Consider the following 25,244-nt stretch of genomic DNA (forward strand, 5'->3'; position numbering starts at 1 on the left):
ATCCCCAAATCTCAGGTCCTCAAATCAGTGCAAGTTGGGCGAAACAATAGTGGTGAGGATGAAGCTGAACTGAAGAACATGTTTCCATCTAAAGGGACAGTTGCTGCACCACTTGTGTTGTCATTCCAGAAGATTTTATAATATTTAAATATATAAAATATTAGATTTTATAATACATAAAATATATAAATACTAGATTTTATGACACTTAAAAACAGCAGTTTTGGTGATTAATTTTCCAGTTTTAAAACAGCTGTTATTAAACATGGGTACAGGTCAGAGTTTGTGGGTCTCCCTTTTGTGTCTAAGCCTCTAAAGTAGAAGGCATATTAATACTGAGCATGACCTGGATTTTCTTATTTGAACCTTTTCATACAGTTCTATTACATTAAACAATTCAAAATTAGTGTAATTATGAGTACCATGAAAACCACTTTCTCTGATTTTGACCACGATTCCGTTCTAATTTTTCCAACTTTTAGGACGCAGTTTAAATGTCACTTCTCACCTGTCGTACTCTACTGGGCAGGGGCTCAAATACCATATTCCAGTCTCTTCAGACAGAAATCATTCCCGCTTCTCCCTGCGTCTCACCCGCAAACACCTGTACTTGTTTGATTCACACTTTATTCATTCTACTTCTATTAGTGGTTTACACGTTCCCCTCATTGAATTCAGTTCAGTTCAGTTGCTCAGTTGTGTCCGACTCTTTGCGACCCCATGAATCGCAGCACGCCAGGCCTCCCTGTCCATCACCAACTCCTGGAGTTCACTCAAACTCATGTCCATTGAGTCGGTGATGCCATCCAGCCATCTCATCCTCTGTCGTCCCCTTCTCCTGCCCCCAATCCCTCCCAGCATCAGAGTCTTTTCCAGTGAGTCAAATCTTCGTATGAGGTGACCAAAGTATTGGAGTTTCAGCTTTAGCATCCATCAGTCCTTCCAAAGAACACCCAGGACTGATCTCCTTTAGAATGGACTGGTTGGATCTCCTTGCAGTCCAAGGGACTCTCAAGAGTCTTCTCCAACACCACAGTTCAAAAGCATCAATTCTTTGGCACTCAGCCTTCTTCACAGTCCAACTCTCACATCCATACATGACTACTGGAAAAACCATAACCTTGACTAGATGGACCTTTGTTGGCAAAGTAATGTCTTTGCTTTTGAATATGCTATCTAGGTTGGTCATAACTTTTCTTCCAAGGAGTAAGCATATTTTAATTTCATGGCTGATTTTGGAGCCCAGAAAAATGAAGTCAGCCACTGTTTCCCCATCTGTTTGCCATGAAGTGATGGGACCAGATGCCATGATCTTAGTTTTCTGAATGTTCAGCTGCAAGCCAACTTTTTCACTCTCCTCTTTCACTTTCATCAAGAGGCTTTTTAGCTCCTCTTCACTTTCTGCAATAAGGGTGGTGTCATCTGCATATCTGAAGTTACTGATATTTCTCCGGGCAGTCTTCATTCCAGCTTGTGCTTCTTCCAGCCCAGTGTTTCCCATGATGTACTCTGTGTATAAGTTAAATAAGCAGGATGACAATATATAGCCTTGACATACTCCTTTTCGTATTTGGAACCAGTCTGTTGTTCCATGTCCAGTTCTAACTGTTGCTTGCTAGCCTGCATACAGATTTCTCAGGAGGCAGGTCAGGTGGTCTGGTATTCCCATCTCTTTCAGAATTTTCCACAGTGTGATCCACACAGTCAAAGGCTTTGGTATAGTCAATAAAGCAGAAATAGATGTTTTTCTGGAACTCTTGCTTTTTGATGATCCAGCGGATGTTGGCAATTTGATCTCTGGTTCGTCTGCCTTTTCTAAAAACAGCTTGAACATCTGGAAGTTCATGGTTCACGTATTGCTGAAGCCTGGCTTGGAGAATTTTAAGCATCACTTTACTAATGTGTGAGGTGAGTGAAATTATGCGGTAGTTTGAACGTTCTTTGGCATTGCCTTTCTTTGGGATTTGAATGAAAACTGACCTTTTCCACTCCTGTGGCCACTGCTGAGTTTTCCAAGTTTGCTGGCGTATTGAGTGCGGCACTTTCACAGCATCATCTTTTAGGATTTGAAATAGCTCAACTGGAATTCCATCACCTCCACTAGCTTTGTTCGTAGAGATGCTTCCTAAGGCCCACTTGACTTCAGCTGCTGTAAGGAGCAGCGGCTGTGCTTTGCTGGAGCAGCCGTGAAGGGATACCCCACATCCAACGTAAAAGAAACCCTAGTAAGAAGGTAGGCACTGAGAGAGGGCATCAGAGGGCAGACACACTGAAACCACAATCACAGACAACTAGCCAGTCTGATCACATGGACCACAGCCCTGTCTAACTCACTGAAACTAAGCCATGCAGTTTAGGGCCACCCAAGACAGACGGGTCATGGTGGAGAGGTCTGACAGAATGTGGTCCCCTGGAGAAGGGAATGGCAAATCACTTCAGTATTCTTGCCTTGAGAACCTCATTGACTTATCCGTTCTTTAATTACAGAATATTTATCTGGATCATTTTTTATCTTAGTCATTACATCCCTGATATTTTATATCATTGCAGGGCTAATCAAAAGCTTAAGTATAAATTATATAAAACTAAGACATCATTTGAACCAGCCGTAAAATTAATCCTATAGTATTTACAGAATTATAAACTTTAAAGCATTTTACATGTAAAGCACTTTAGAAAATTACTAGGGATCCTTGAAATAGCTTCGAAAGAATCTTGGTCAGTTAAGACAAATACTTACCATGGAAGAAGCATAAAGCTGTTTTCCTTGTAGACAGTCTATCATGGCCCACAATGCTTCCATGCTCCACTTTGGACAATATGGTATTCTTGTCTTTCCTACGTCTCTCAAGGGTGGTTTAAACCCTGCCAAGAGAACCTTTATGGCTCGAGCTGGATACTGCATAAGATGAAGAGGGATTTGACGCAGTCTGTCACAAAAGAAATTCTAAAATTAAAAAAAATTTTTTTAAAGAATAAAAAAAAACCCTATTAAAAAAAATGTGAATGTCACAATTAGGGGAAAACTTTATGATGTTGGATTTGGCAGTGATTTCTTTGATACGAGACCAAGAGCACAGGCAACAGAAGAAGAAAATTCAATTATATCAAAACTTAAAACTATGCAAAAGGCACAATCAATAGAGTGAAAAGGCACCTTGCAGAATGAGAGAATATATGTTCATGTTAAAAACGACATTTCTTCAAAGAGCTGTAAATGGCCAACAAGCACATGAAAAGATGTTCAACATCACTAATCATCAGGGAAATTGCCAATGAAAGCCATATGATATGATATCACCTCATACCCATTAGCATGGCTACTATTAAACAAAATACCACCCAGAAGATAACAAGTGTTGGTGAGGATATAGAGAGAAACTGGAACCGCTGGACATTTGGTGTGAATGTAAAATGCTCCTGGGGAAGTTTGGTGGTTCCTCCAAATACTGAGAATAAGCATATTATCCAGTGACTCCACTTCTCAGTATACTGAAATCAAGGTTGTAAAGAGATATTTGTATGTCCATTTTCATAACATCATTCACAACAGTCAAATATCCACTGACGGGTGTGTGGATAAATAAAATGTGTTAAATACATATGATGGAATATTATTCAGCCGTAAAAAGGAAGAAACTTCTAACATGCTATAACATGGTTGATCCTTGACATTATGCTAAGTGAAATAAGCCAGCTATAAAAAGATGTGAGATATACGTACAATAATCAAATTCATAGAGGTGGAAAGCAGAATGGTGGCCAATGGGCTGAATGAAGGGACAATGAGGAATCATTTAATGGGTACAATATTAGTTTCAGTTTTGAAAATGAGGGTTCTGGAGATTGGCTGCACTAACCATGTAAATTGAGTTAACACTACTTAACTATACATTTAAAAATGGTTAAGATGATAGATTTTATATACATATTATCTCATTATTTAAAAAATAATTATAAATAACAAAACTTGGAAAAATAACAGTGTTGGCAAGGATGTGGAGAAAATGGAACTCCTGTGTGTTGCTGGTAAAAATGTTAAATCGTATAGCTGACACGGTAAACTCTGGCATTTCCTCAAAAAGTTAAACATCAAATTACCATGTGATCCTGAAATTCCATTTTGAGGTACATATCCTAAAACAGTTGAAAGCTGGAATTTAAATGGATCTTTTTATGTCAGTGTTCACCACAGTGTTATTCACAGACCAAGTGTCCATCAACAGATGAATAAACAAAATGTGGTGTACATGTACAATGGAATATTACTTAATTGTAAAAGTAATGAAATTCTGACAAGCTACAACGGTGGATGAACTCTGAAAACGTTATTCTAAGTAAAATAAGCCAGACATAAGAAGGCAACTATTGTATGATTATGTTTGTATGAAGAACTTAAGTAAATTCATATAGAGAGTAGAAGAGGACTCAAGGGAGCTGAGAGAAAGGGAACAGAATGTTACTAAGGGGTCCAGAGTTTTTGTTTGGGATTATGAAAAAGTTGTGAAAATGGACAATAGCAGTGGTTGTACAGCACTGTGAATGTATTTAATGTCAATTAATTGTATAAAAATGGATGACGGTAATTTTTTTTACTTTAAAAACTTTAACACAGTAAATTTTATGTTATGTACATCTTATCACAATAAAGAATAACTTTTAGAGTAAAAACAAACTCCGAAAGTAGCTCTAAAATAGCTTTTTGAAGTAAAATCTTTAATTATTAAAAAAAAACAACACAGAACTAAGAATCCTAGTTTAAGTTTACTTTTTTGTTTTTTAACCTGTTTACTGTCAGCTTCTCAGTTGATCCATAATCAACAAATTGCACCAGGACAGCTAGAGGATTAAATTCTTTAATGGAAACAATCTTTGCTCTATACCATAAGCCATCATCATATTCTGCAAGGCAAGGCATTTCTGAAAAGACAGAAAAAGGGAAAATTACATTGCCTTTTATTTTCTTAAAAATATATATGCTTTGAAATACAGTAAAGTACAAAGATATAATCCCCATATACCTGTTACTCAGAATTAAACACTCAACAGCCATATGTTGGCTTGTGCTCTTTTTTCTGTTTATATACCCTGTTTTTCCTAATTCCTAAATTAGGAAAATGTTTGAAGAAAGACATTTATCCCATTCTCAGAGTTCCTACTTCTACCTCCCATGGCTTAGACCATTCTCTCACTCCTCCCACTTCTTATATGCCCCCAATTTTTTTCTTTTGGGCAGCTGTCTTCTGCAAAGGATAGTAAAATGGGTTCTATTAATCCTACTTTTAATTTTCCCCTCCTCCAGTGCAATTCCATTGCTCTCTAGCTTAACATTTTTCAATGGCATCTTAACTGTTTGCAGTACCAACTTCTTAGACTGCAATTTATAAGGTTCTGAACCGTATACTCCCAACCCACTCTGACCATATATCCTCAACATGTTACCCAAACAGATTCTTTATTCAACTCCTTTAATATAGATTCCATACGTATTTAATAGGTACTTGCTTATGAATCAACTTTCACATATGCATACTTAACTTTAATTCCACAATAACTATAGAAAAATGCACAAACAATATATGGATAGATAGCTCTGTGAATTACCGTATCATGCACAGACTGTGTAACTTCCCTTGAGAGAAGAACACAAGGAAGGAACTGTTTCTTCTAGACTATAAATTAGTTTACTAAAAGAAAATATGATAATGAGCTTATTTTTTCACTCATTCAACAAATATTTATGAGCACCTACTCATGCAAGTTGCCTTCCTCAAAAGCTAGGGACACTGCAGTACAAAGTATTCCTGCTCACAGTGCCCCTTCCTAGGAGAGGAGGCAAGGGAGAGGAGGTGGTGGAGAAGGGCAGGGCAGGGGAGGGAGGTTGGGGGGTGCGGGAGGAAGAGCAGCAGGGAAGAAGACCTGTGGTAGGGGAAAGTAGAGCAGAGGTCTTGCTATATACATTCCAGAACTTTCCAGGCAGGGAAAAGGGCAAGTGTTGTTTATCAGCCAAACATGGGTCATAAGTGATTAAAATCTTATTAAGTAGCAGATAAGACATTAGGCTCTAGCTTTCCTTTGCTAAAGTATCCTCTGATAAGTACAAACTACAAGGATGAACGCACCTCTATACATGACATGGATAAAATGTACAGACACCGCTCAGTATTTCAGGAACTGTCAACACAGGTAATGAAATGCATTTTCCAAGTAGGAGAATCCCATGTATTTAATAAAGGATGGTAATATATATTAGAAAGGGGAAAAGCACAATTTCGTCCATCCTGACAGGACAGGACACAATGTGAATTCCCCTGCCCTCACACCAAAATTCTCTATTTAGGTGGCTTGTAATGAAATTAAGTGCCATTTAGGTCTAAATAACAACTCACAATTTTGAGCTACTGGCAAAACCTCAAGCTCAGAAAAGCCATCTTCATGCAGTCAAGTGTCCACAGGCAGCCTGAACTTTGGAAAATCAAAGTGCCCTAAGGCATGAGGCCAAGCGTATAAAGTGAGGGCAATAAAAATACCAGTTAACCTTAGAAACAACTCAATCTCATCAGCATTGAAACAAAACAATGATTTCATTAGGAATCCCACTTTCCTGAAAGACTAGTACCTGTTCTGAAGTCTGTCAGAGGAGGGAATGTCTCCATATTCTTATTGAACCTCCGCAGTGCCTCCTCTAGGCTCTCCGACTCAGATTCCCAGCCGACTCCACTGTCTTCTGTGTCACTGTGCTGGTTAAACAAACTACAACTTTCGACAGATTCAAGACAAATATATACCTGAGTTGGGGGAAGGGAAGGGAAAAACATTCAAATTCTGTAACTTTCAGTATTCATAATATGGGCAAAAGTACTGCAGGAAAGCCTCCAATAGTGGCCCCATGGTCCTTATAGAGTTAAGTCCTCATATCAAACCAGACTTGTTCTCTGTGGCTGAAAAATGCCATAGCATGATGGTATGTGACTACTGAGCTCAGACTGTAAAAGATGTGGCCTCTGCCTTGGTGGTGCTTGGTCCACCAAGGGGCACGCACATGCATGTTAGCAGGCCCAGGAGAGGCCCACAGAGCAGAAGCCCAGCACCAAGCTCTGGAATTGGATCCTGCAGTAGCACACCCCTCTTCCCACACCTTGACTGCAACCTTGAGACCCTGGATTCCTGACTTTTATGTGTGTTGTTTTAAGCTGCTAAATTTGGGGTAATTTGTTCTGCAACAATAATAACTAGTTAAAAATCATTATAAAAACCAACAATAGGTTACACTACTATGTTCTCTGATGAAATTACGGAGCAAATCCTCATCGCTTGTGAAGGAATAGTTAACTGTGTAAAAACAGCTGAAGGACTGCTCTGCCACTTAATCTGCATTTCTTTTTCTCTTGTTAGTTAAGTATATATAATTGAATTTTCTTTAGTGTACTTATTCACTCAGTCAGTATTTATTGAGTGCCTACTATGTATCAGGCAGTATTCTAGGTATTCCAGGGACACACCAGTGGCCAAAACACAAAAATCCCTATCTTCATAGAATTACATTCTAGTAGGGAGATGTAAACAGACATAGTAAAGAAAGTGGTGGTGTGTTAGAAGGTGATAAATAGTATGAAAAACAGAGCAGGGTAAAGAGTACTTAATTAAGTTCAATGTAGGAAGAGGACAGGGGAATGAGATGTCTGAGATTTCTTCGGTGGCAGTAAATTCAAACTTAAAAACCTAAATATTTCATTTAAAGAGCTATACGTTACTGGGAAAACCCAAAAGTGATTAAGAAACAGTTGCCTTACTAAGTATAAACAGTGTTTGAAGAAGAAACTATAGGGTAGGTAAACTAGAGGTCAGCAATTGTTAACAAAGTCAGGAAGATAGAAATGTGAAGAATCCATCCTAGAGTTAAGACCATAACCAACCGTGTTACTGAAATTACATACTTCACTGGGTGAGACAACGTGCTTTACTTGAACAGCATAGAGTTCCTCAGGGGGAGGCAGAGATGAAGACAAATATGGTGGTAAAATAGGAGTCTCTGTTTCAGGCAAAAGCAAATCCTAAAACAGCACAAATAAATTCAAATTTCAGAATGACTATTACAGAAAGCCACTACATTATTAAAGTTCATAACAATGCCAGTTTACTTTCTTAACAAAAAGCTAGCTGAGACTGTCACAAAACAATTTTGTTGTAGCAGGACCAAAATGTGGTAAGCAATCAAAAGATCTTTAGAATGCTTTTGTCTCCTGCCTAAAAAAAAAAAAGATGTTAACCACCCCCCTCCCCCACCACAGGAATGTTTTTTTACATATTATTATTATATTTACACATACACATAACATTTTAGAAGAATGGTTATCAAACTGACACTGCTCAGTGGGACTGGGGTGTTTGAGGTGTAGAAAGGGGGCAACTTCTTTCCTTTTCACATTTCTGTAGTATTGCATTCATTTTTAGAGTATGTATTTTATAATAAAAACTAAAATAATATATGAAATGCCAAAAGAAGATTTAAGTTAAAAATCATCAGAAAAGTGTGCTCTCCCTTAAGCTCTATAAAAGGATAAAGAATAATTAAAAATTATATGATTCCAAAGAGGATCACGGCAGTCAGCAGTTGTTAAAAGCAAATGGGATGATTTGGGAGAATGACATTCTAACATGTATACTATCATGTGAATTGAATCGCCAGTCTATGTCTGACGCAGGCTGCAGCATGCTTGGGGCTGGTGCATGGGGATGACCCAGAAAGATGTTATGGGGAGGGAGGTGGGAGGGGGATTCATGTTTGGGAATGCATGTAAGAATTAAAGATTTTAAAATGTAAAAAATAAAAAACTAAAAATAAAAAAAAAATAAAAAAAAAAAAAAAATATAGGTGAATTTTATTAACTTATAAAAATCCTGAATATGGTACTTGGTATAAATAGTAAAATAATCACATTCAAATTTGTAGACTCACTTATTATATTAACGATTCCAAACTAGTAGCAAAACAAACATACCTGAACCACTTAGCTGATCTCAGCAAAAAGTGACTATCCACTGCTAAAATTTTACTGATTTGTTACAAAACACTTTACAACAAGCATATTTTATTTTTGTAATTATAGAAATTATTTTTGTAAGTTTTTTTATTTGGCTGGGCCGGGTCTAGATGCAGCATGTGGGGGTCTAGGTTTCCTGACCAGGGATTGACCCAGTGCCCCCTGCATTTGCGAGTGCAGAGTCTTAGCCACTGGACCACCAGGAAAGTCCTTATAGGAATTAAATTCTACTTTTAAATCATAAAATTTTACTTATCAAAACACTTTCTGCACAGCAAAAAGCACAAGTGACAAAAAATAAGATAAAAACGGATAAACTGGACTTCACCAATATTTAAAACTTTGGCGCTTCAACGGATATCATCAAGAAAGTGAAAAGATAACCCACAGAGTGAGAGAAATATTTGCAAATCATGTGTGATAAGGGACTTGTATCTTCATACCTATCCAAAGATGGCTAGGAAATAAGTCAAGATAACAAGTGTTGGTGAGGATATGGAGAAAATGGAACCCTGTACAATACTAGTACCAAAGTAAACTATTGTAGTCATTTGGATAAGTTTCATAGTTTCCTAAAATGGTAAACAGTCATATGACTGTGTAATTCTCATGACTTAGTAATTCCACTTCTAGGTCTATACTCAAGAGGAGTAAAAACCAACATTCACTTAAAAATTTGTTCACAAATGTTCATAGTAGCTTTATTTACTATCTGTAAAGGTAAAAACAATCCAAATGTCCATCAACTGATGAATGGATAAACAATATGTGGTGTATCCATATAAAGGAACATTATTCAACAATAAAAAGGACACATACAATATGATTCAACCTTGCAAACATTATGGTCAATGAAAGCCAGTAACAAAGGACTATGTACTATGTAATTCACTTTCTATGAAACATCCAGGACAGGCAAACCCACAGAGACAGTTTCCAGGAAACTGGGGGGTGGAGGGAGGTAGGAAGTGATTGCTGCTGGTGTGGAGCTTGTCTTTGACATGAAACGTTATGGAATTAGGTAGCTATAATGACCACACAACTCTGTGAATATGTTAAAAAACCATTGACTTATACACTTTAAAAAGTTAAATTTTACGGTATATAAATTATCTCAATAAAGCTGTTATAGAAGAAAATGCTTACTTCCTCATCTTGAACGAGATTCTTTGTATTGATGAAGTATCCAAAATTTCAAAATATTTAGATTGAAACTTACCTCAAACCTTATTTCCCATCTCTCTTCCTCATACTTTTTATTGTAATCTGTTGGATTCTGAAATAATATAGTATTATCAATGAAAACTTTATCTATATAATATTGTTTTAAGACACTTTCATATTTCATCCCACAATAACTGTGCGCATGTTCTTGTTGGCATTCATTTTCGCTTAACTATGGGAAAATTTAGTGTTTTGAGTAATTTAATATTGCAACAAGAAGAATCCTCAAATTATGTCAGAAGCATGTCAACAACTGTAATTAGTTTTTAAGAGTGGGAGCTCTTACCTTTGATTTTAAATGGCCACAGTGAAGAGTACATACATCTGGCAAAGACTAAATGATCTTTATAAAACCCGTTTAACAGATGAAACACTTTTACACAAACACACAGGGACACACACGCACACAAACCATACACTTCTCTGCTCAACAGAAATAGCTGGCTGTAAGGATTATGTGTACAAAGTTATGTAATAGTTTTCCATTTGAGAGAAAAAAGTAATTTCCTTCACTGCACTGACCACCCACTGTCTGGTTGTGTACTACAGATAAAATGAATATTCAAAAACCTAATAAGTGAACTGTAAGTCTAACAGTATCTTGCTATATAAAATGTTCATGCTATTATTTATGGTGTGTACCCTATTTCGATAAAACATTTGTGGCAGCCTGCAATATGAAACTATATCTATAACAGGCTAATTTTTTTTTAAGATATTAAACACAGAGGCACCAGGCAACTGGAATGGGCTGTTTACTGAAGCTAAGCTTAAAATCTGGCTCTGAGTTCCTACAAGTAGGCAAAATGAGGTAAATGTTGTAATATCAAATATGGGGAAAAAACATTTTATCTTGGGAGTCGATTTCTGGCAGCAAATTTCATTATGATTTTATCATTCACATCTGCATTCAAACAATGCCAGAGAACATGAGCTGCTTATTAGGTTTGAAGATACAGAAATAACAAGTGAATTTTAGTGCAATTGAAAAGTTTTTTTAAGGACATTTATAAAGCTTTCTCAATAAAGAATTACAAATCCTCTAGGCTCTCTTAACAAATCAGACATGTAGGACTATATGGAAGACTTGAGGCATGAGACAAAATATGACAAATTTTAACCGTATTTTACTTTATAGATTTTTACAGAAACATACTTTACTTACTTCCTTCAGTATTTCCTCAGATTGTTCAAAAGTACAATATTTATGGTGTGCCAAAAAGTAAGAAAGTGACATTCCATCAAAATAGAGATGAATAGGTAATTTCCCCCATGGATTTTCTGGTAGTTCCTATTTAAGTTCAATAAAGGAGATCATTACTATAAAAACATTACTAAAAAATCCGAAGATTAAAACTTATATTCAGGAAAAATGGAATTGGACTTCTGACAATCACAGTATTACTTGTTTGACTAGTGACTCATTCTGTAAAATTTCCTTCCTGGTATTTTGGCAGATAATGAAGCAATAATTCTACTACTTTGGTTGTTATAAAATACATCTACATGCCTATAAGTAGAGAGTTTTCTAGTTATCAGAAAATAATATATTATACATCATCTTTAGATGATACTAATAATTTATAGTAAGTACAAGGAGAAAGATAAAGTATGCTCAGGGGTAAATCAATGAAATTTAGTTAAAAATCCCCAAATGGCAGGAATCAGAAGAAATCAACAAGTCCAGGAGTCATATAATGGTTTTAAAACTCGTGGGTCCATTTACAGATATCAGGTACCTAACACGTACCTGAGTGATGAGCTGACCATCCCTCACTTGATACCAACTTGGTCCAAACTCAGGTCTCTGCTGAGTTGGTGTACTGATCTCCCAGCAGATCTCCTGCTTATACCTCTCTCTCCTGTCCAGTTTCCACCATTCAGAATGAAAACAGCACAACATGGGGTCGGATCACATCCACTGCAGCTTTCCCATTCCAGCTCCTTCCCAGTCTGCTCCCGCTCCATGAATGCTCCAGGCATCTTTGGCCTAGAGCTCTCTGCACTGTTCTGCTATCCACACGGTGTCTCTTCTCACCATTTAAAGGTTTTAATCAAGTTTTATCTTTTAGGGATGTCTTCCCTGACCACTGTATTAAAATGTCATCTCTCCCCTGCCTGTCCCTCCCTATATGTGTTTCTGTGTGTGTATATATTTTGTTTGTTTCCCATCACTAAAATGGAAGCTCAACGAAGACTGGACTCTGACTCTTGCTGCATCTGCAGGCCAAAGACAGTGTCCAGCAGGTAAGAAGCACCCGGTCAGTGCCAACAGTCGTCAGGCAGAGTGGCACTTCTGGGGGAGGTCAGCTATGGTGGCAGGGATGCGGGCAGCACCAGCATGGTTTCTGAGAAATTGAGGGCCTTTGGTACACTCCGGCTGTTCTCCAAGGCTAAGCCAAGCAGCAAAGTAAGCCACCTGCATAAACTCAACAGTACCATTTCTGAGGGACCTCCATGACAGCCCACACAGGCTGTCAACAACCGTACAGGCTTCTCCACCATCTTATTTGTGTCCGTTGTTCTTTTAAGATCTTTGTCAGCCTATCATCACACCTTTTGTAGAGAAATAGTTCCTTACTGTTTTATATCTTGGAATCTTCAAACAAGATCCCTGTTAATCTTGTCTTTACCTCACTGCTCAGGAACCTCCAATGGGCCTCCTGACTGATATCTGCTTCTCCTACACGCTATTTCCACCACTGTTCCTCACAAAACTTCCACTGTTCTAGCAAACACATCTCCTCAAGACATGTTCATTTCTGTCCCTGTGCCTACCTGAACACTGCATTTCCTTGGTCAGGAGAACTTCACTGACTTTCCCATTCCTACATTCCTATTACACTTCACTGTTTTTTACCAGTCACCAGTTCCCAGCAAGTTCTTTATGGTGTAAAGTCTTCACGTTTTTGTCTTGTGTCTCACTGTTTCACTAAGTAGACAAGGCCTTTGATGAAGAGAATTACCTGCACCTAACATAGTGTACACACAGCACCATCTTGAAAACTATCATGAGCTTCATTTCCTCCCATGTCAAAGTAAGTTGTTAATAAGGGATCTTCCAAATTACTGACTTTCTTGCTTCTGGGAAGTTCTCAGGAACTTTCTCAAAATTGGCTTTATGAGCCTAAGAACAAAAGTGCCAACTTCTTTTATATTAATGAGTAGTTTACAATCACATAGGAACATAGTTCTTCATTAAAAAAACCTCACAGATTATGTTACCTGTAACACTTTATGACAGATAAACTAAATCAATGATACATACTTTAAATACAAATTACCATAACGTGAATTTCCACTTCTCTCTTTGAAAGCAGCTCCTGAAGGAGTTCTACTGCATCTGGTTGCCAGACATTCCCAACCTATTTGAGATTAATAAACTCAGGTTCTTTCACAAGATAAGAGCAGAAAGTAAATGAAGATACACAAAAGTAGCCATAAACAGAGAACACTAGAGGAGGACAAAATACAGGCAGTTTGCAGAGAGAATCATGGGTATATAATAAAAAAAAAATCTTAAGAAACTAATAATTTGGAAGTAACCTAGATGTCCACCAGCAGACAAATGGATAAGAAAGGTGTGGTACATACATACAATGGAATATTATTCGGCCATTAAAAAGAATGCATTTGAATCAGTTCTAATGAGGCGGATGAAACTGGATCCTATTATACAGAGTGAAGTAAGTCAGAAAGAAAAACACCAATACAGTATACTGAAGTATATATATGGAATTTAGAAAGATGGTAACAATGACCCTATATGCGAGACAGCAGAAGAGACACAAATATGGAGAATAGTCTTTTGGACTCTGTGGGAGAAGGTGAGGGTGGCATGATTTGAAAGGGTAGTGTTGAAATGTGTATACTATCATATGTGAAGTGGATCACCGGTCCAGGTTTGATGCATGAGACAGGGTGCTCAGGGCTGGTACACTGGGATGACCCTGGGGGATGGGATGGGGAAGGAGGTGGGAGGGGGTTTCTGGATGGGGAACACATGCACCCATGGCTGATTCATGTCAATGTTTGGCAAAAACCACTACAATATTGTAAAGTAATTAGCCTCCAATTGAAATAATTAAAAAAGCAACTAATAATTTATATCAGCCTCCTCAAATATTATTCTCTTAAAGCATTTTATGATTTAAAAATGTAAACTTATACCCCCCAAAGAAGCATGTTTAGTGATGGTGCTGGTTGCTCAGTCATGTCCAGCTCTTTGTGATCCCACGGACTGTAGTCCACCAGGCTCCTCTGTCCATGGGATTCTCCAGGCAAGAATACTGGAGTGGATTGCCATTTCCTTCTCCAGAGGATCTTCCCAACACAGGGATTGAACCTGGGTCTCCTGCATTGCAGGCAGATTCTTTACTGTTTTAACTACAGGGAAGCCCTAAAAAAAAAAAAAAAATCATAAAACTTAAAAAAAAAAAAAAAGACCAACATGTCAATGCAATGTTTGTATAATGACTACAATGAGAGTCAAAGTGTTAGTCGCTCAGTCGTGTCCAACTCTTTGCGATCCCACAGACTGCAGCCCACCAGGCTCCTCAGTCCATGGAACTCTCCAGACAATAATACTGGAGCGGGTAACCATTCCCCTCCACTGACTGAATCCAAGTCTCTCACACTGCAGGCAGATTTTTTACTTCTGAGCCAGCAGGGAAGCGACTGTTACCTTTTATGTTGAGGTTCACGTAGCCAGAACGGGGGCTTCCTGCCAAAAGCCCATGAGAAGTCCCAGCTTAGTGCCAGTGCCCTGTGAGTGAACATCTGGAAGCAGATCCTTATCTGTCAGTTCTTTGGATCTGCATTTCTGGTGCACATCTTTGCTGCTGTGTAACCAGGGATGCTAAGCTAAAACCACTCAGCTAAGCTGCTCCCAATGCCTGAACCATAAAAACTGTACGAATTTTTTAAAAAGTTTATTGTTGATTCAGATCACTAAATTTTAAGCTTAATTTGTTATGTAGCAAGGGATAATATGCTATTCCTTTCTCTGCTCCAGCTTCCAATTTCTTGAAACAGTAACTAAAGATCAATAATTTCAAATAAAATTCTCATCTATGAAGAAATTATATCTCTTAAATTTATTTAATGTTTTTATACCCTTTAGTATAATCCTGTAGTTTTCTTCATAAACACCCTTTAGTTGTCTTTAGTAAGCTTATTTCTAAGTATTGTATTATTTACTGAAATAATTTCATTTCATTTCACATTCCAATTTCTAAAATTTATTATTAATAAAAAGGCAGTACTTAAAATTAACCACCCTACAAATCACTGTTTACTCACAGGTACGGTGTTATAGAGCTGACAAGGAATACAAAATTGGGGTGTATCAGGATACAGTAAAATAGGATAAAGATGACACTGTGGAATCTTCTCAGTGAATCCATGATCTAAATATTGTACCTAACATAGAAAAAATAAAACTTGTAATTAAAATTTACTACTAAAAACTAGGGGACAGAAGGGACTCCTTCTGTTATTTCTTTATTAAAAAGAAAATATTCCAGAAAGAAAGATAAATCTAGATTTTTAACAATCTCCAGACAAAAAAGTAACATCATTATTTCCTCATCCCAGAGTGTTATCAAACCTCACTGTCAAAAAGTTTTCTTACACATGAACATTTTTTCTTGAGAATAACCAATTTTTTGGAGGATGTTTAAATCTTTTCTTTTGTTTTTCCAAGCATTTTAGAAATCCTAATTTCCACTTAATGAAAGAGTATTTGTCAAATTCTCAGTTTTCCTCAGACAGCTTCAGTTTGAGAAACTGCATGTATTGTTCCCTTCTTGGAGAATCACATGCATAACAAAGGTTCTGAGAAGTTCTATGAGAAAGAAACTTGTTTTTAAATCATCCAGTGATCCTCAACCTTTTTTGTAAAGTAACTTTCTAAAGACTTCATTTTTGAAAGAATTTTGGGTTCACAGCAAAATTTAGAGAAAAGGTACAGAGATTTCCCACATAGTCCCTCACCTCCCATCCCACCTCTCGCACTGTAACATTCTGTACAACAATGGTAATTTGTTATAATCATGAACCTATATGGATACATCATAATCAAGGTCCACTGAGGTTACATCAAGGTTCATTTAGTGGTATACACCTTATGGGACAGACACTGTGAAAACACAGGGTGTTTCATTGCTCTAAAAATCCTCTATGCTCCACCTATTCAATCCTCATTGTTGTTCAGTTGCTAAGCCGAGTCCAACTGTTTGCGACCCCATGAACTTCAGCACGCCAGGATAGTCCTTCACTATCTCCCTGAGTTTGCTCAAACTCATGTCTATTGAGTCAGTGATACCCTCCAACCATCTCATCCTTTGTTGCCACCAGCATCAGAGTCTTTTCAAATGAGTCAGCTCGTTGCATCAGTGGCCAAAGTACTGGAGCTTCAGCTTCAGCATCAGTCTTTTCCAATGAATATTCAGGACTGATTTCCTTTAAGATTGACTGGTTTATCTCCTTGCTGTCCAAGGGTCTCAAGAGTCTTCGCCAGCACCATAGTTTGAAAGCACTCATCAATTCTTCGGCACTCAGCATTCTTTATGGTCCAACTCTCACATCTGTACATGACTACTAGAAAAACCATAGCTTTGATTATATTACCAACAAAATGATGTCTCTGCTTCTTAATAGGCTGTCTAAGTTTGTTATAGCTTTTCTTCTAAGAAGCAAACGTCTTTCAATTTCATGGCTGCACTCACCATCCGCAGTGATTTTGGAGCCCAAGAAAATGAAATCTGTTACTGTTTCCACTTTTTCCTCATCTATTTGCTGTGAAGCGATGGGACCAGATGCCATGATCTTAGTTTTTTGAATGTTGAGTTTTACGCCAGCCCTTTCACTCTCCTCTTTTACCCTCAATCAAGAGGCTCTTTAGCAATGGTATCATCTGCATATCTGAGGCTATAGATATTTCTTCTGCAATCTTGATTCTGGCTTGTAATTCATCCAGTCTGGCATTATGCATGATGTATTCTACACGTAAGTAAAGTTAGAAAGGTGAGAAAATACAGCCTTGTTGTACTCCTTTCCCAATTTTAAACCAGTCTGTTGTTCCATGTCTGGTTCTAACAGTTGCTTCTTGACCCGCACAGAGTTTCTCAGGAGACAGGTAAGGTGGTCTGGTATTCCCACTCTTTAAGAATTTTCCACTTTGTTGCAATCCACCCAGTCAAATCAGCTTCCCTGTGGCCCAGCTTGTAAAGAACCTACCTGTAATGTGGGAGACCTGGGTTCCATCCCTGGGTTGGGAAGATCCCCTGCAGAAGAGAATGGCTATCCACTCCAGTATTCTGGACTTGAGTATTCCATGGACTGTATAGTCCATGGGGTCATAAAGAGTTGGACATGACTGAGTGACTTTCACACAAAGGCTTTAGTATAGTCAATGAAGCAGTTTTTCTGGAATTCCTTTACTTTATCCATGATCCAATGAATGTTGGCAATTTGATCTCTGTTTTCTCTGCCTTTTCTAAACCCAGCTTGCATATCTTAAAGTTCTCGGTTCACATACTGCTGAAGCCTAGTTTGAAGGATTTTCAGCATAACCTTGTTAGCATGGGAAATAAGCGTAGCAGTACAGTAGTCTGATGGTTCTCTGGCATTGCCCTTCTTTGGGAATGGAATGAAAACTGACCTTTTCCAGTCCTGTGGCCACTGCTGAGTTTTCCAAATTTGCTGACATATTGAGTGCAGCACTTTAGCAGCAGCATCTTTTAGGATTTGAAATAGCTCAGCTGGAATTCCATCACTTCCATTAGTTTTGCTTGTAGTAATGCTTCCTAAGGCCCACTTGGCTTCACACTTTAGGATGTATAGCTCTAGGTGAGTGACCACACCATCACAGTTATCTAGGTCATTAAGATCATTTTTATACAGTTCTTCTGTGTATTCCTGCCACCTCTTCTTAATCTCTTAAGAACCTCTTCTGTTAGATCTTCTTTACTGTGTCCATCCTTGCATGGTATCTTTAATTTTCTTGAAGCAATTTCTAGTTTTTCTCATTCTATTGTTTTCCTCTATTTCTTTGCATTGTTCACTTAAGGCTTTCTTATCTCTCTCCTTGCTGATGTTTGGAACTCTGCATTCAGTTGGGTGTATCTTTCCCTTTATCCTTTGCCTTTCACTTCTCTTAGCTATTTGTAAGACCTCCTCAGACAACCATTTTGCCTTCTTGCATTTTTTTCTCTTTGGGATGGTTTTGGTCACTGCCTCCTGTACAATGTTAGAAACCTCCATTCATAGTTCTTCAGGCACTCTGTCTACCAGATCTGATCCCTTGAATCTATTCACCTTCACCGTGTAATCATAAAGGATTTGATTTAGGTCATACCTGAATGGCCTAGTGGTTTTCCCTCCTTTCTTGAATTTAAACCTGAATTTTGCAATAAGGAGTTCATGATTCGAGCCATAGTCAACTCCAGGTCCTGTTTTTTGCTGACTGTATAGAGCTTCTCCATCTTTGGTTGCAAAGAATAAAATCAATCTGATTTCAGTGTTGACCATCTGGTGATGTGCATGTGCTCCTGTATCGTTGGAAAAGGGTGTTCGCTATGACCAGCCTGTTCTGACAAAACATGCTAAGAGTTTGACAAAACTCTTGGCCTTTGCCCTGCTTTATTGTTCTCCAAAGACAAACTTGCTTATTACTTCAGGTATCTCTTTACTTCCTACTTTTGCATTCCAATCCCCTATGATGGAAAGGACATCTTTTTTTGGTGTTAGTTCTAGAAGGTCTTGTAGCTCTTCATACAAGTTCAACTTTAGCTTCTTTGGCATCAGTGGTTGGGGTGTAGACTTGGATTACTGTGATTTTGAATGGTTTGCCTTAGAAATAAAATCGAGATCATTCTGTCACTTTTGAGACTGCACCCAAGTACTGCATTTCAGATTCTTTTGTTGACTATGAAGGGATTCTTGCCTACAGTTGTGGATATAATGGTCATCTGAATTAAATTTGCTCATTCTCATCCATTTTAGTTCACAGATTCCTAATATGTTGGTTTTCACTCTTGCCATTTCCTGCCTGACCACATTCAATTAACCTTGACTCATGGACCTAGCATTCCAGGTTCCTGTGCAATACTGTTCTCTACAGGATCAGACTTTCACCACCAGACACATTCACAATTGAGTGTTGTAATATTGCAGGGTACATAATTCTAAGCTGATTTTTTTCCCTCCCCCTCAAGATTTTAAATGTTTAAAATTTTTTAATGTTTCAATCCACTGTCACGTCAGTTTCTGAGGAGAAGCTGGACATAATTCTTATTTTTATTCTTCTATAGGTGAAGTTATTTTTTCCTCTGGTTTCCTTCAGGGTTTTTCTCTAATTTTGACTTTCTGTCATTTGAAGTGACAGACCTTTTGTTGTGCATTTATTCCGCTTGGCATTCTCTGAGCTCCAGGATCTGTGGTTTGGTGTCTAAACATGCATTTGGGGAAATTCTCAGTCCTAAGTTTTCAAGTATTATTTTCTCTCTTCACTTTCTGGTATTTCCATTAATCTGCATGTTACATGCTTGCAATTGTCCCACAGTTCTTAGGTATTTGGTTCTTTTTTTTTCAGTTTTTGTTCTACTTTTTAGAGGTAATATTTCTAGCTATCTGTTCTTGCATGTTGTCTACTTACTCCTTAGCATCTTAAACATCCCTTTTTTTTTTAACTTCCTATTCTGATAATTCTAACATCCCAGTCATGTCTGGTTCTGATACTTTCCTTGTCTCTCCAAATTGTGTTATTCTGCCTTTTAGTATGCCTAATATTTTAAAATTTAGACATGACCTATAACACTAGTTTCAGGTATACAATGTAATGATTTGACATTTGCATATATTGAAAATGATAATAACAATAAGTCTAGTTAACATCCATCACCACACATAGTTACAAAACATTTTTATTCTTGTGATGAGAACTTTTAAGATCTACTCTTTTAGCAATTTTCACATGTACATGATTATTAGTTATAGTCACCATGCTATATATTGCACCTCCATGATTTACTTTATAGTTACAAGTTTGTACTTTTTAACCCACTTCACTCATTTTGCCCATCCTGCCACTGACAACCACCAATCTATTCTCCATATCCATGAGCTCAATTTTTGTCATCTTTTAGACTCCACATAAAAGTAAAATTCTTAAGTATTTGTCTTTCTCTTATTTCACTTAGCATAATGCCCTTAAGGTCCATCCATTTTGCCACAAATCATAAAATTTTCTTTTTTATGACTAACATTCTATTCTATATATACACATTGATTTCTTCATCCATTCATCCAGCAATGGACACTTTGGTTGCTTCCATATCCTGGCTATTGAAAGTAATGCTGTAATAAACACAGGAGAGCATACTATATTTTCACATTAATATTCCTGTTTTCTTTGGATACAGCTGGATCAAATAGTAGTTCCAGAGGCTTCTCAGGAGGCTCAGTGGTCAAGAATCCACCTGCAGTACAGGAAACCCAGGTTCAGTCCCTGGGTTGGGAAGATCCATTGGAAAAGGAAACGGCAACTCACTCCAGTATTCTTACCTGGAAAAATCCCATGGACAGAGGAACCTGGCGGGCTACTGCTACTGATCACAGGGTCGCGAAAGAGCTGGACACAACTCAGTGACTAAACAACAACATAGTAGATCTTTTCTTAATTTTTAGAGAGTCTTCCATACTGTTTTCCATGGTGATTGTTATCAATTCACTAAAACCATGTTGTTTTCATTTTTATTGGGGTATAGTAGATTTACAATGTTGTAATATATATTTTTTTAAGTCCTATGAGTTGTTTATATACATTAGCTATTAATTCCTTATCAGTCATATCATTTGAAAGTATTTTCTCCCATTCAGTACATTGTCTTTTTGTCAATGGTTCCTTCACTGTGAAAAGTTTTTAAGTTTCATTAGGTTCCATTTGTTTATTTTTGCTTTTAGTACCTTTGTTTTAGGTGACAGATCCAAAAAAATATTGCTGCAATTTACACCATAGTGTCTGGCCTAGGTTTTCCCCTAAGAGTTCTATAGTATCCAGTCTTACTCTTAGGTCTATAAACCACACTGAGTTTATTTTCGTAAATGGTGTTAGGGAATGTTCTAATTTCATTCTCTTACAGTTCGGTTTTCCCAGCACCATTTATTGAAGAGGCTGTCTTTTCTCCATTGTATATTTTTGCCTTTGTCATGGATTGACCATTAAGTGGCTTTATTTCTGGACTTGAGTTTTATGAGTTCTTTATATATTTTGGATATCAACCCTTTGTCAGATATATGATTTAGAAATATTTTCTTCTATACAGTAGGTTGCCTTTTCCTTTTGTTGACGGCTTCTTTTGCTGTGCAGAAGCTTTTTAGTCTGATGCCCAACTTGCTAATTTTTTTGTTGCCTTTGCTTTTGATGTCACATCCAAAAATTTATCAACAAGACCTTAAGGAACTTATCACCTATGTTTTCTTCTAAGAGTTTTATTGGCTTCAGGTCTTACGGTCAAGTCTTTATAATCTATTTTGAGTTAATTTTTGTGTATTAAGATAATGGTCAAGTTTAATTCTTTTGCATGTGGCTGTTCAGTTTTCCCAATACCATTTATTGAAGAAACTGTCCTATCCCCAATGTATATTCTTGGCTTTACCATAAAGTAATTGTCCATATGTGGTTTAATTTTTAGGCTGTCTATTCTATTCCACTGATCTAAACATCTGTTTTTATGCCAATAACATGCTGTTCAGTATTTTTTCCTGATGGCTGGACATGTTCTGTGTAAAAGGCCTTCAGTAACATGGCAGGAAGGTGTGGGAGAGGGGGAACTGTTCTACAGTCTTACGATTAGGTCTTAAGTCTTTCACTGAGCATATGATGTCAAACTATGAACTTCACAAGTGTCTCTCAGTCTTTTGTTCTTCCCTCCTTAAGTAGATGATGGACATAGTGGGCTGGAGTTGGGTCTCCCTGTGTGGAAGTCTAGAGTTAACTAGACTTGGGTAATTTCCTTTCCCCCATGTCCACTTGGCTCTGATAATAGGCCCTGATGAACTACTTTATCCTGAGTGCAGGCCTTATTAAGGAGAACAGAATGCTCTGGCATATTTCAAAGTGTACTCCATCTCTTATGGCTTGAAGAGGTTTTTCAGTTTGTTCAGCTTTTTAGTTGTTGATAGGATGGTGTGGCAACTTCAAAACTCCTTAAATGTAGAACCAGAAATGAGAAGTCCTCAACAACCCATTTTTTAAATGCTTTCATTTTCACACTTCAATTTTTAAATTGTTTCAAGAATAAGGGATGTCAGTAAGTTATTTCTGTTACCCCAACATACTGAAATTAATGTATCACTGTTTAATTGGGCTCAAGAAAGCCCAAGGTAATTAGCATTAAAAAAAACTGTAATAGTAACTGATCTCCCCTTCTTCCTGGATGAGTGAGCAGATGATGAAATAGTGACATCAACATCCTTGAACATATCCAAATGGGCAGTGTTGGCTACTGCTTCTGTTTGAAATGATGCTGTGTTTTGGTTGTGGCCCAAAGCTTTGAAGCGGTACTTGGCATCTCCTTTCTTCCATGAAGCTCTTAACCATTCAGATATGATGGAGTTGGTTACTACTTAAGTTGAGTCCTGCTTGCCTCTCCTCATTCATCTTTGTATGAATCAAATGGTTGTGTTTTATTTTTTTTGATCAGTTTTTAGCTGATGTTCATGAAGATCAGTGAGTACCTAGAACTATGCCACTAAAGAAAGGAAATCCTAAGAAGGTGTATTTCTGTACCAGAGCTGTGTCATAACCATTACTTGGGCCCTCTGCTGGAAAAGCAGAATCAAGTCTCAAATAATGCCTTTTAAATTATATCCTCTAGTATCACAGATGTAGGACAGTGCTGTATCATCCCAGTACCTCTGGGAATGTAAAATATCTTGTAGCTGCTTTATGATACGTAGAAGTGACCATGCTTTATCAGATCTGTTTTTAATGATGTTATTCTAGAATGTTTTCTTTCCAGATGATGACTGAGAAACATAATTTTAAAAAATGGTGCCAGGTACCACAACAGTAACAGAACTTTGTTGTTTTCTGAGGTTTTGTTTTTTTACTTTTTTTTTTTAATGGAATGTGCTAGATGTCTCTATAATTTTGTTTAGATGATTGCAGAACTTTGAAAAGCTGTTGCTGTTATTGATGCATAACATACTTCTATTGGTGTTTTTATATAAATAAATATAATTTGAATTTTTAGAAACTTTTGCTGTGCTGTCAATTTTGGAAAAAGTATCCCAGTTGTACTGTGTTGGGTTGGCATTGTACAGAAATTAACAGCCATATTGGTCTAGAAACATTAAATATAATTTTTTTCCATTTGTACAAGGGTAATGTACTGTATTAAATATATAAGGTCTTATCTACATGGGTTTGATTACAGAAGCTAATAAAGTATTCTCTAAATAAAAAAAATATAAAAACTGAAATAGAATTGAGTAAAAAATATCTGAGTACATTATAGGTAATTAGGATAAGTGCATGGGTATGTTGTAATGTTTATTTTTTAATGTGGATCACAGGATAACCTTGAAAGATTATAGTATCAAAATATTTTAAAATACATTTTAAAAACAGAGATATTAGAAAGTATGAGAAAAATACAGCTCACCACTATCTTATTTATTTGGATTCCATATATGTTAAATTTATAAATTATGACAACAATGAAAACTGAATTTCAAGTTACTTTTATATTAAAGAAAAAGGGTTATCTGAACAATTCAAATGTATGTGAAAATGGACTTAACTGCTTATAAACACACACATCTGTAAGTATCCATGCATCAACACCTAAATACTAACCCAAAATTTGAAACCATTGTAATTCTATTAAAAACAGGCAAAGTTTGTATTCCAGCATATAAAGCACAAGACTTAGATCAGAAATTTAGGAGTCAGAGGCTTAGATATGAATTCTAGTACCACCACTCACTGACAGGTTGACTTCGGAAACATCACTGAACATAAATTTAAATTTTGTTACTGGTAAAATGGGAATAATAATCTACATCTATGATAGTCGGAAGTAAACAAAAAATATAAACAAACACAGACATGTGAAAAAAAGCTTAGAAACCTAAAGTGCTATGTACTATCAGGTATCATCTTCAAATAGATAATAATCTCCTGTGCAGGTATTAACAAAAGACTTTTCTTCTTAATTTTTCCGCCCCTCCTAAAACCAAAATCTTTACAGGCTAAATGTCTCTTGATTTCATTGCTGTACTTGGTAAGTACAACATAAGTGGAGGCATTTTCATCTATATTTTTACATACACTTTTTTTCAAAGTACAGTTGACTCTTGGACAACACAGGTTTGGAACAACACAACTATGAAGGTCCATTTACACATGGATTTTTTCCAATAAAAACCTACTACAGTGTTATCAATACACGATCAACAGCTGGTTGAATCTGCGACACAGAATTGTGGATATGGGAGAACGGAATAAATTATACTCAAATTGATTACACAAAATGTTGGTGCCCCCATCCTCAGTGTGTTTAAGGGTTACCTGTATGCAGCTCTTTCTGATTCTGGATGAAACTCAAGTACTAATCTTAGTATTTTGGAAAGGTAAATTAACCCTTAATGTGAAAGGGTAAATTAGGAGTCCCACAAACAAATTCGCTAAGGAGATAGAGAAAATACTGGAAAACAAGTTGTTTGACTTAATAACATGTACACAAATAAGGCTGACAACTACAAATAATTAAATTTTAATGACCATTAAAATATTAGTGCAAAATTCTTATCAGGAAATTTTTTATTATTATTCAGGTTAATAAATATACTTGAAAATAAAGAGAAGTCCTTATTACAAATAAATATATAATGTATTTAACTGATTCACCTACACGAATGAACTCAAAAAAAGATGTTTTAATCACAATTTCATGTCTTTCCACTTAA

The 25,244-nt window shown here is 36.9% G+C and overlaps 1 protein-coding gene across 1 annotated transcript in view; it reads right to left on the reverse strand.

The window, feature by feature from the left end:
* RNF17 (ring finger protein 17) overlaps positions 1-25,244 on the reverse strand; it is a 115,493-nt gene that overhangs the window by 1,243 nt on the left and 89,006 nt on the right. The window contains exons 28-35 of the mRNA XM_069601722.1: positions 15,570-15,689; positions 13,553-13,633; positions 11,434-11,559; positions 10,264-10,320; positions 7,938-8,054; positions 6,620-6,788; positions 4,785-4,920; positions 2,741-2,930 (exon numbers count right to left, since the gene is read on the reverse strand). Coding sequence (XP_069457823.1) covers positions 2,741-2,930; positions 4,785-4,920; positions 6,620-6,788; positions 7,938-8,054; positions 10,264-10,320; positions 11,434-11,559; positions 13,553-13,633; positions 15,570-15,689 — 996 coding nt within the window. The remainder of the gene's footprint in view (positions 1-2,740; positions 2,931-4,784; positions 4,921-6,619; positions 6,789-7,937; positions 8,055-10,263; positions 10,321-11,433; positions 11,560-13,552; positions 13,634-15,569; positions 15,690-25,244) is intronic.

The sequence above is a fragment of the Ovis canadensis genome, chromosome 10 (genome assembly GCF_042477335.2).
Source record: "Ovis canadensis isolate MfBH-ARS-UI-01 breed Bighorn chromosome 10, ARS-UI_OviCan_v2, whole genome shotgun sequence".
In the NCBI taxonomy this organism is placed as follows: Eukaryota; Metazoa; Chordata; class Mammalia; order Artiodactyla; family Bovidae; genus Ovis; species Ovis canadensis.